Source organism: Sapajus apella, unplaced genomic scaffold (genome assembly GCF_009761245.1).
Source record: "Sapajus apella isolate SASKATOON/1434 unplaced genomic scaffold, GSC_monkey_1.0 scaffold53, whole genome shotgun sequence".
Taxonomy (NCBI): domain Eukaryota; kingdom Metazoa; phylum Chordata; class Mammalia; order Primates; family Cebidae; genus Sapajus; species Sapajus apella.
The window spans coordinates 9,759,512-9,771,801 of record NW_022436993.1 but is presented as its reverse complement, the minus strand read 5'-3'; the positions used below and the strand labels follow the sequence as shown (position 1 = coordinate 9,771,801).

The window sequence follows — 12,290 nt, the reverse complement described above, 5'->3', positions numbered from 1 at the left end:
ACCCATCCCCATGATTTAATTACCTCCCCCGGGTCCTTCCCATAACACGTGGGAATTGTGGGAGCTACAATTCAAGATGAGATTTGGGTGGGGACACAGCCAAACTGTATCACCTAGTTTATCTGTTTTCCATTTTTATTTCACTAAAAGATCAATTCATATATGCTAAAATATCCTTGATTGATGGGATATACCTGGTTGGACACAATAAAAATCAGCTTCTTTATTGGAAACATGTGCACTCAAAGGAGGATGCTGAATCCATCAAGGAACAAAACTTTCTCCTATTCTGTCCCCAGAAACTAGTCACAGAAGGGTTTGCATATTCTTTGTGGTGAGTGCATACTGATGACAACTTCTGTTTATTGCTCCAGCCCACTTCCAAGAGCTAGGATAGCTTTGTGCATCTGATTTTTACGATGATGAAAATTGTTAGATTATTTTGGAGGAACTGCTGTGTATGAGGCAGTATGCTTGGTCCTAGAAATGGGAAGGGTATAAAAACATAAACTATATAGAATGCATTTCTTGTCTACAAAAAAAGACCATTCTGGGTGAAGGAACTCGATGAGAATGATTGAGCTTTTAGAGGTAATGGGGAACAAGGGAGCACTAAACCACATACTTGGCTCCATTTTTACTTATCCAAGGCCAACATAAGAAATGCAATGGGAAATGAATTCACCTGGGGCTCTTTGAGAAATGAGCAAAATGCATTGCAGACATAAGTGAGAAAGGCCAGCAGTCATCAGTTCTGTGCTCATCAAATCCAGGTTATGTGCGGTTGTTTTCCTAGATACCTATGGCAGTTTTATGGATTTCGTACACCTGGTCTCCAGAGATGCCCCTCTGCCAGTGCATGAGCCACACACCCTGTATTCCTGTCTTTGTACAGTCCTTCCCTTGAATCTGGGTTGGGTTTATGACTCACTTTTGGCAAGTCTAACGAGGTGGAAGTAATGCCGTGTGACTTTCGGGGTTAGGTGAGAAGCTTTGCAGCTCGTTAGAGTTTCTTGGAATACTTGTTCTTGGGATGCTACCTCTTGGAACCCAGATGACAAGCTGTGAGAAACTCAAGCCACACACACAGGTCACACGTTTTCCTGTGGTCACCGTCCCCATCTGAGCTACCAGCTGACAGCCATCACTACTGTCAGCTACGTGAGTGAGCCATCTTGGATGTCCAGCTAAGACGGCCAGCCAAGGCTTGAATAAGCCCTCACAGAGTGGCCCCAGCAGCTGTCTGACTGTTACCCTATCAGAGTCCCCAAGGAAAACTGCCCAGCTGAGCTCAATAAATCCACGGAAGCATAAGATAATGGGTTGCTCTTTGAACCTATTAAGTTTTAGGAGAGTTTGTTACACAGAAGTTGATGACTGGTACAAAATATGATTATATCTTAAATATCAGCAAGGTTTTAATTTTTTTCACAGTTGTTACTTGCCGTTTTGAAGTCTCAGTTTTTTGGTTTATTACTTTTGATGTGGCATAAACTTCATCCTTTCAAATAGCTTTGTGGAATAATATTGCTTTCATTAGTTTTTAAATCATAAACTTAAGATGAAATTCTTAAGTGTATTGTCATCCCTTTTGTAGTCTGGTGAAGCCTACCGAAGTCTTTTATTTTTAAGTGAATAATAGGAAATTTGTAGAATCACAAAAGAAACTAATCATAAAAGAACATAGTTTTTGGAATACTTTAAAAACCAAATCTGTGATGTAGCAATATGTGCATGTCTATTAATACATTAAATAATACTAATGATGGGCACAATTCTCATAATTTCGAAGGACCAATAAACATAATTTTCTAGTATTTTGTAACATTTTAGTGTGAACATTTTTAAACATGCAGCAAAGTTGATCCCACAAAGAATACCAGTATACTCATTGCCTAGATCCTTCCATCGACATGACTTATACTTGTTTTATCATGTTATCTATCTAATCATCCATCATCAAACAGTCTTAATGTTTTTATACATTTTCCATGTAAGTTGCAAAGCAAATTGCAATTCTCCCTAATAATTCAGAGTGTGTATAATTAGCTAGAAGATGGACATAAGATTGGAATTGTGATATATGTGAAACTGTTGTAATCTGATGGGAAAATGTCTGTGATTTCTATTGCTGACATTACTAAGTATTGCTGATATCACTATGGCTTGTCACTAGTATTCATAGTTTAAAGCAATGCTAATTTTCTGTCAGAAGTTACTGAAAATAAAGGTGTAAATTTGTTCACATTCAAGTTCATGACCCTACCTATTAATAGACCCCATGGGGTCCAAGATCTCCGAGTTAAGGAGACCTAATAAATGAAATATGCAGACAGTCCATGAATAAGTTAAAATTCACGGAAAATATATAAAACTAACATAGGCATACTTTAAAAATCAAGTCAGCTGGGCATGGTGGCTCACACTTGTAATCCCAACACTTTGGGAGGCTGAGGTGGGTGGATCAGTAGAGGTCAGGAGTTCGAGACTGGCCTGGCCAAGATGGTGAAACTCTGTCTCTACTAAAAATAGAAAAATTACCCAGGTGTGGTGGCGTGTGGCTGTAAGCCCAGCTACTCAGGAGGCTGAGGCACAAGAATTACTTAAATCTGGGAGGTGGAGGTTGCAGTGAGCTGAGATTACATCATTGCACTCCAGCCTGGCCAGCAGAGCAAGACTTTGTCTCAAAAAAAAAAAAAAAAGTGAAGTCACAAATATGAATTCTGACCTTTTTACCTTTAACATTTTACAGTGGAATTAATGAAAGGAGCATAGAATACTCCAAAGAGTCACAGAGAAGGAGAAAGGAGAGTTAGTGATTTGACTTCTGTATAAGCTAGAGCTGCTGTAACAAAGGTACCAAAAAAATGGAGTGGTTTAAGACAACAGAAATTCACTCTCTCACAGCTCTGGAGCCTGGAAATCCAAAAACAGGCCAGGCACAGTGGCTGATGCCTGTAATCCCAGCACTCTGGGAGGCCAGGGCAGATCACCTGAGCCCAAGACTTTAAGATTAGCCTAGGAGACATAGCAAAGCTCCATTCCCATAAAAAATATAAAAACCAGCTGGGCGTGGTGGCATGCCCTTGTCATCTCAGCTGCTTGAGAGGCTGAAGTAGGAGGATTGCTTGAGCCCAGGAGGTGGAGACTACAGCGAGCTAAGATCATGCCACTGCACTCCAGCCTGGGTGACAGAGTGAGACCCTTTCTCAAAAAAAAAAAAAAAAAAAAAAAAAAAAAAGAGCTGGGCTCGGTGGCTCACGCCTATAATCCCAGCACTTTGAGAGGCCGAGGCGGGTGGATCACGAGGTCAAGAGATCGAGACCATCCTGGTCAACACGGTGAAACCCCGTCTCTACTAAAACTACTAAAAATTAACTGGGCATGGTGGCACATGCCTGTAATCCCAGCTACTCAGGAGGCTGAGGCAAGAGAATTGCCTGAACCCGGGAGGCGGAGGTTGCGGTGAGCCGAGATCGTGCCATTGCACTCCAGCCTGGGTAACAAGAGTGAAACTCCGTCTCAAAAAAAAAAAAAAAAGAAAGAAAGAAAACCCAGAGGTGTCGTTAGGGCCATGCTGTTGCTGACAGTTGTCGGGGAGGATTCTTCCTTGCTTGTTCCAGCTTCTGGTGTTTGCTGACAATCCTGGCAATCCTCAGCTCCTGCATGCATCCCTCTGATCACGTGCTGTCTTCTCTCTGTATCTTTACATCATCCTCCCTCTGAACAGCTCTATCTCTGTGTCCAAGTTTCCTCTCTTATAAGGACACCAGTCGTATTGGATTAAGGCCCACCCTAGTGACCTCATTTGAACCTGATTATCTCTGTTAAGACCTTAATTTCTAAATCAGGCCACATTCTGAGGTCTTAAGGCCTAGAATTTCAACACAGCTTTGTGTGGTGTCGACATCAGAACATCATGATTCGTTGGAATACAAATTCAGGTGTACTTTGAAACTAAATATTTCTAGAATTAAATTTGTCCAGAGTTACCTGGTCTGGTCTTACATTCACACAACTCTCTTGTAACACTGCGTTTGTGCAGGATATCCCTTTATGATGTTTAAGAACTCTGAAATGTAAAAAGTACAAATAAGTCATCTTTTGCATTCATTAGTCCAAACAAATTGCTTAATTCATTTTTAGCAGTATTATATTGCCGAAAATTTTAACCGAAAATTATATTCAAAATACTGTTTTAAATTTCATAATGGAACTGTAGCCAATTAGTCAACAATAGCTATTGAACAACCATGAGTACTGTATTCCCTGAGAAGAAAAATAAGTCGTCTTTAGGCACTTATAGTAAAATGAGGCAAATCAGATTGACATGCACACACACGGATACCCAGTAGACTCAGAATCAAGGCACTCTTTTATTTAAAAACTCCTTTTCTCAGCCAGGTGTGGTGCCTCGCACTTGTAATCCCAGCATTTTGGGAGGCCGAGGTGGACAGATCACTTGAGGTTAGGAGTTTGAGACCAGCCTGGTCAACACGGTGAAACCCTGTCTCTGCTAAAAGTACAAAAATTAGCCAGTCGTGGCAGCGCACATCTGTAGCCCCAGCTACTCAGGAAGTTCAGGTGGGAGAATTGCTTGAACCCAGAAGGCAGAGGTTGCAGTGAGCTAAGATCATACCACCGCACTCCAGCCTGGGCAACAGAGCAAGACTCCGTTTCAAAATGAATAGGTAAATAAGAGTAAGATACAAAATTTTGTCTCCACTTTTGTGTCTATTTTAATTTTTTCTTCTGATTTTGATCTGATTAAAGATTTCATTAATATCTGCAACTTTAGTTGTAATACCAGGTTTTACTCTTTTGAGACAGAGTCTTGCTCTGTTGCCCAGGCTGGAGTGCAGTGGCGCAATCTTGGCTCACTGCAACTTCCACCTCCCGGGTTCAAGTGATTCTCCTGCCTCAGCCTCCTGAGTAGGTGGGATTACAGGCATGCACACCACACCCAGCTGATTTTTGTGTCTTTAGCAGACATGGGGGTTTCACTATGTTGGTCAGGCAGATCTCGAACTCCTGACCTCGTGATCCGCCCACCTCGGCCTCAGAGAGTGCTGGGATTACAGGAGCGAGCCACCACGCCCGGCCCAAGTTTTATGCTGGTTAATACTGCCTCTACCCAAAACCAAAAAAAAAAAAAAAAAAAAAAGGAAATTAAAAATCATTCAAAATTAGTCTCATGAAGTTGTCTTCCTTTTGAGTAAGATTTTTTGAAACTGTAAAATACCTCAAAGAACATTTTCAGCAAATGGTAGCTATTATAATTGACTGTACATACTGCGTGGATAGCACAGAGTCATCAGTGGCTTAAGCCCATGCTGACAGCACTGATACTCGTGTGGTTAGCTGTGTGACCCCTTTAGTTGTTTTATCCTTTATAAAATTTTACTCCAAAATACATTTTCTGAGGAGTCCTGAAACTTTATTACTTTTAAAATAAGTAGGAACCATAATTCCAAAGAATTCTTAGACACATAAGGGCAACATATGGTCCTTTAAAAATATATAGATGAGCAATTCTTTTAGAGTAGGTTGCAAGAGACTGAAAGAAAAAAATCCAGATGCCATTTGATTTCAGTGAGAGAGGAGTCTAAAAAGCATTGCTTTGACTTAATAGATCTTTTCTGAGAGGTATATGACATCTCTATGTCTTTGTTTCCTTCTCTATAAAGTTTTGTGGGTGTTTTGTTTTAGCTTTTGTCGTTGTTGGTTGTTTGTTTTTGCCTCAGACTCCCGAGTAGCTGAGACTATAAGTGCATGCCACCACGCCTGGCTAATTTTTGTATTTTTAGTAGAGATGGGATTTCACTGTGTTGGCCAGGCTGGTCTCGAACTCTTGACCTCAGGTAATCCACCTGCCTTGGCCTCCCAAAATGCTGGGATTACAGGCATGAGCCGGTGAGCCTGGTCTTCCTTCTTTTCTTTAAAATGTTAATGTTAATACCTATTTCTGTGATTGCTTGAGACTAGGCATATGTTAATTTCTTTGTGCATATAATAGAAACTCAAGAAAAATGACACCCCATTTCCTCCCCACTCTGTCACCTTCCATCATCTCAACCTCTTGGTCAAAGTGACCATCCTGCTGGGAAATAAAACTCTCAATGAAATAAAATAATAACATGTTTTTCTTCTGTAGTAATTGACCTTTCAATCTAAAAGAACATAAGAATTTGGAAGAAAAAGTAAAAACTGAAATAGATGGTTCCTTCCACTTCTATTTGTTTCTGAGCAGCTTCTAGTGGCCAAATGTTTCTTGGTAGCATATTCTCTCCAGCAGAACCTTCCAGAATGCTTCAGTCCAGTGAAGAGAAGGGCAGCAGGCTTTCTAATCACACGGTGTTGCTTGCTGAGGGGGAAGGCAGACGTCCGCATGTATAATCCGATTTCATCAACTCACACTAATCACTACTGATAGTAGCAAAATTTAGCCTGGATCTGCGCCGTTAATCTAGATTGACAGGAGGTAAAAGGAGAGGAACGCAAGGGCACAGGAACAAAGGGCGGAGCACCAGCACTGATTTCTAGCCTTGCTCTTCCATCTGGGGCTTCTAATTTGCTCCCCTTTGGGTCTTCTGTTTTTCTTACCTTATACACAAATATCCCCGGTTGTTAGGATACCAGCCTTTCACAGAGCGGTTTCATCAACAACAGGTGCACAGTGAGCTTCTGGGACTGCAGGGAGAGCGATAACCTACGTGCTGAGGCTGCGCAGAAGGTACTTACAGGTACTCATTGTACCTGAGACTATGTATTATTTATTGAAACTGAGCCCTGAATTGTCTTTATCCTCTGAGCGGCACTAGTGCCTCCTAAAATGGATGCCAACAGCAGCTAATCTACAAGGGCTCCTACCTGCTCCTTGCTCTCATTATTTTTCTTAAGAGTAATTGTAAGTGGTAGCTACCGAGCTTCTGATGAAAGCTTGGAGAATCACTGGGAATTGCAATTGAACAGCTGGGAGAGGAACACCTCTGTGACTTTGTACGTTTCCACGTGGACTCAAGTTTTAATTTTTTTAAGGGACTGCTCCACTTTGGATGTTGTGGCTCTACAAAAGATAGCATGTTGTAGGTTCTGCCTCCATAGACTGTGATTATAGTGGGAGCCTGTGATGTGCGTGTTTATATGTTTCATGAGCAAAAGGAAGATGGGCTACGGGAAGGTTACTTTTGCTGTTACTTATGATACCTTTGTCTGGCAAACCAGAGAACTTTTTGCATTTGGGTAACAAAGACATTTGGAATATATTCCATTGGATTTTCCATGCTGGTGAAGCTATTGTGGACTGCTTCATTACTGTATGCTGCCATGCCAAAATCACCTAAGGGCAAAAATGTCTCCTGGGTAAGTAGATGATGATTTGATATCTCTTAAAAATTATATTTTAAGCTGAAACACATGCTTTAGGAACATCTAGTTGTTTCATGTTGTAAGAGTATCTGGAAAACCTTCAGAAAGCACTTGTCTTAGAAAAGCATATAAATATCTTTGTAAGTGTTAGAAATCCTTTGGCAAAGTCATGGTGGCGTGCTTGCTAAAATATGAACTATAAGACATGTAAACACTCAAGTTTATATTGCCATTTTTAGGCTTCTGGGTTTGCTTCACCTTTGCATACACATACAGAGTTCAAAATGCATTCATACAAGGTCAAGGTTATGATTTTATATGTTTTCAACTGCAAAACTTTTGGGTTCAATAAAGATAGTCTAGATTTCTTTTGAGGGGTAAGTCAAATGTTAAGGGTGGAATATACAGTTTTCATTATTCAATGATATTGTTGGGATGTTCCTTTTGTTTTTCTTGGAAACAAGATAGCATAGCTCTTTCTCAATTTTACATATCTGAGTAATTTCCCTCAATCAATGATAGACATGTATAGTTAAAGTTTAACATTTCAGTAATAACAATAGCATGTTAATCCTTATCAAATGACTCCTCAATATTGTTTCAAGGTGGCCGGGCGTGGTGGCTCATGCCTGTAATCCCAGCACTTTGGGAGGCCAGGGTAGGCGGATCATGAGGTCAGGTGTTCAAGACCAGCCTGGCAAATATGGTGAAACTCCATTTCTACTAAAAATACAAAAATTAGCCAGGTTTGGTGGCAGGCGCCTGTAGTCCCAGCTACTCAGGAGGCTGAGGCAGAAGAATCGCTTGAACCCAGAAGGTGGAGGTTACAGTGAGCCAAGATCATGCTGCTGTACTCCAGCCTGGGTGACAGAGAGAGACTACGTCTCAAAAAAAAAAAAAAAAAAAAGAACATATATATATATATATATATATATATTGTTTCAGTGTAGTTTCCTACCAAAAACACAAAACATACCAGATTGAGTTCAGAATAATGAGAACAATCTGTAAACTCTTAAGAAACAGGGCTTTAGTTTCCGGCTATCGTGTTAAGTGAGCTTGATACATTAAACTTAATAGGCAAATGGATTCCTTTCTATTCTCTACACAAAGTTGTGTGTCTAAACATCAAAGTTTTGGCCATCACCAGCCCATGCAACCTTAACCATACTCATGATAGAATTTATTATTAGATTATGATTGTCTTCCTTAAAATATTATAGGAAAAATAAATAATTCAATCTTTTGGGTCAAGAAATAATTTTACTACTGTAATTTGAAATCCATCAATTAGGTAATTCTTACTTTATATGAAATAGCACAGTATTTGTCTAAAAATGTTTGTTGGGTTTTTTTTCTGTTATAGACAGTTATTCTTTAACAGTACTTAATTAAAAGAGGTTTACCTTTTTTGAAATACAACTCTCAAAATTATTTCAGAAAAATTGACAAACTTTTTAAAGTTAATTCATTTTTAAAAATGAAGACATTCTGTCTTGATATTATTGTTACTGTCGATTCTTCACTTCCGCTTAGTAAAACCAAGAGATATGATTCAGGGACGTTTGGCCTAACTGGTGAGTTTCTTTCCCTCCTTATACGGATGGGTCCAAGGACGACTTCTGATGCCCAGATGGGAGTTTGCGACTTTCTGCTAGCACTCAAATATTAAAGGAGTAGTTTCAGAAGTACATCCCTCCTTCATCTGATTAATCCTCCTAAAAGATTAATTCTCTCAAAGTAGTTCTTGCCTAATGGCGTGTTTCTACCATGAAAGCAAAACTTGAAACATTAAGCGCATACCTGCCCTTGGGTTAGGTTTATTTCATACTCAATTATGCTAATATTTTTTTAAAAGTTCAAGTTGTTGGCTAAAAATTTAGAAGCACTTATTTCAAGAGAGTCAGAATAGTCTCGCTTCCTCAGGTTAAAAATTTCACCGTGTGTCCCACACTATTAGAAAGTGCCTCTGTACCATTGAAAGTTTGTTGAAAGTTTGTTGAAAGTCACGTTACGAGTTTAATAACTGCCGCATGACAGGGAGTACAGCCCTTTGCTTGGTGTGTGCTGGTTATGCAGGGATCCAATCATTCATGTTAATGACTATGATAAAATTCCTTATTTTGACTTTAAGGCACGGAGAGAGACTTCGAAATGTTGATCATTGCTTCGATTTTCATCAATCGTGGTCATTTTAGACATTGAATGACATTTCTTTACATTTTTTGGCTATGGGAAGTGACATGTATCTGGTCTTCCTGCTTTTGCAATCATTGGTCAGTTTCCATTTGGACATTTACTTAGACTTGAGGTCAGGAGGGAATAAAGTGATTCCTCTTGTCTCTTTCACCACATAGTAAACTTCCCCATGATGAGAGAAGGTCATGTCACTCTTCCTCCCTGGCTCCTCCAGCATGTTTCCTAGACCTGCTTCCCTCCATGCCATACACGTAACACATCTTGTGGAACACCAGAAGCCCCAGAGTGGACCACCACCTTCTTTCTCCTGTTCATGCCTGGTCAGCATGGTATCCGGGCAACGGGTTAAACTGTGCTTGACAGTGTCCCTGTCTGTGCAGTGGAAAAGATGATAGCAACCACCATTTTCTCTGAGATGTGCTGAGGATGATCAGATCAGCCTGGTACCAGGGATGGACAGTCATTCAACAAATATTCATGGAGTGCCCCTTCTGTGATACTCTAGGGACCGAGAACACAGCAGTGAAAACAATCCTTGAAAATCCCCAATGTCATAGAGCTTCCCTTCTAGGGAAGGGAGAAGGACAAAAAGCAAATACATAAGTAGTGCATCAGATGGTGAGTAAAATAGAACAGGGAAGGGTTAGGAAGTGCCAGGAATTGAGAGGCGGTATTGCCAATTGGTCTGTCAAACCTGTTTGAGCAGAGACTGGAAGAAGGTAAAGAATCAGCTGTGGGGAAATGTGGGACTCAAGCATTCCCCGCAAAGGAAAAATGCTCCGATGCAAAGGCAGGAGCCTGCCCGTAATGTGAGGAATGGCAGGAAGGCTAATATGGCCAAAGCGTCAGTTTCCTATGTCTCTTGTATGTATTCGCATACATTAAGTAGTTCTTTCACGGGAGATTTCAAGACAGGCCTCAGTCTTGCTGTTCAAATCTCCAGGGAATTGTGACATGTGAGAACTTCATACGAAGGTGCACACCGGCACCTGCCAATGAAGGTGACAGGTGACAGAAGGAGGGGGCAGAGCACAGCAGGAGCCCATCTGATCACCCCAGCACATTCAAGCTTCATCACTAGCCCTCAAGAGTTCAGAATTTTGTTATTTTTATTTTTTACTGATATTGTGGCAGTTTTACAAATGAGCATTACGGTGTTTTTATCATAAGAGAAGTTAAAAGAAATTTAATATTAAAGATAGTTTTTAAAGGGGGGATTTAAGGATACAGATGAATGGGACACAGCACTTCCGATAATACTGCATGCTTTTTGTTAGAAAATAGTACACGATTCCGAACTTTATTGTGGAATCTCCATATATTATTTAACTATAAAAACCCTTCCTGGCTGGGTGCGGTGGCTCACACCTGTAATCCCAGCACTTTGAGAGGTCGAGGCAGGCAGATCACGAGGTGAGGAGTTCGAGATCAGTCTGGCTAACATAGTGAAACCCCGTCTCTACTGAAAATACAAAAAAATTAGCCAGGTGTGGTAGTGTGTGCCTGTAATCCGAGCTCCTCCGGAGGCTGAGGCAGGAGAATCGCATGAACCCAGGAGGCAGAGGTTGCAGTGAGCCGAGATCACACCATTGTGCTCCAGCCCAGGCAACAGTACGAGACTGTCTCAAAAAATTTTAAAAAATCATTCCTGAAATCTGTTTTTTGAGACATGATCCTGCTGCCACTTGTTCATGACAACTGTGTGGACCCCTTGTGGCTGTAGCCCTGAGTTTATACCACACTAACCGGTTGTGTTGAAAAGTCACTTTGCCTTGGCAATACAAAAATGATGGACTCCACTTAGGATCCTGACGCTGGGCAAACTCCCTTGCTGTTCTTTTAATTCTCAAGGGCTGAAATCAATCACACTGAACCTCCGGCATTCCAAATCCACGGTCTTACATATCGTGATGATGACTTGTGTATGGTACTTTTCATTGGTTGTTCTTCACTTTTTTATTGTGTACCATGAGACATTAATACCATTTATTTATTAATATTTATTTATTTATTTTTAGATGGAGTCTCACTCTGTCTCCCAGGCTGGAGTGCAGTGGCGTGATCTGGGCTCACTGCAACCTCTGTCTCCCAGATTCAAGCGATTCGCCTGCCTCAGCCTCCTGAGTAGCTGGGATTACAGGTGCCTGCCACTACGCACAGCTAATTTTTTGTATTTTTAGTAGAGATGGGGTTTCGCCATGTTGGCCAGGCTGGTCTCAAACTCCTGACCTTGTGATTTGCCTGCATCGGCCTCCCAAAGTGCTGGGTTTACAAGCGTGAGCCACCACACCTGGCCTCTAATACCATTTATTTAAGAAAATGAAGGGGAACTGGAAAGACCATAAATGAGTGACTTACGTTCACGCAGCAAAGAGTGCTAGAGATTAAATAGGAACTCAGAACTTTGGGGTTGGCTTTCTGTTTCTTGATTGAGATACTACTAGCAAATACGTTAAATGTTTACATGTTATTACAAAATTAGATGTTACTAGAAATTGGCTAAAAGAGTAATGTGACAATTAAGTGTACTGCGTAGATGAGACATTGACTCATTTTTGAAGTGGAAAAGGAAAGGGGTCTTCCAGGGACAGGAACCCATCACCTCTCCTTGGTCACTGAAAATTATTTTCATGTAGAAGTCTCTCTCAAGTTGTCAGAAATCACGGTTCTGTGTGTGTGTGTGTGTGTGTGTGTGTGTGTGTGTGTGTGTGTGTGTGTGTGTG

General features: G+C 40.8%; 1 protein-coding gene across 7 annotated transcripts in view; it reads left to right on the top strand.

The window, feature by feature from the left end:
* Positions 1–12,290, top strand: part of CACNB2 (calcium voltage-gated channel auxiliary subunit beta 2) — a 397,329-nt gene that overhangs the window by 148,407 nt on the left and 236,632 nt on the right. Inside the window, exon 1 of one of the 7 annotated variants that reach the window (XM_032243936.1) lies at positions 5,915–7,362. The exons of the other annotated variants lie outside the window; for them this stretch is intronic. Within the exon in view, the coding sequence (XP_032099827.1) occupies positions 7,282–7,362 (81 nt within the window). The 5' untranslated portion in view covers positions 5,915–7,281. Of the gene's footprint in view, positions 1–5,914; positions 7,363–12,290 lie in introns of those variants that run through there. 7 annotated transcript variants of the gene reach the window in all.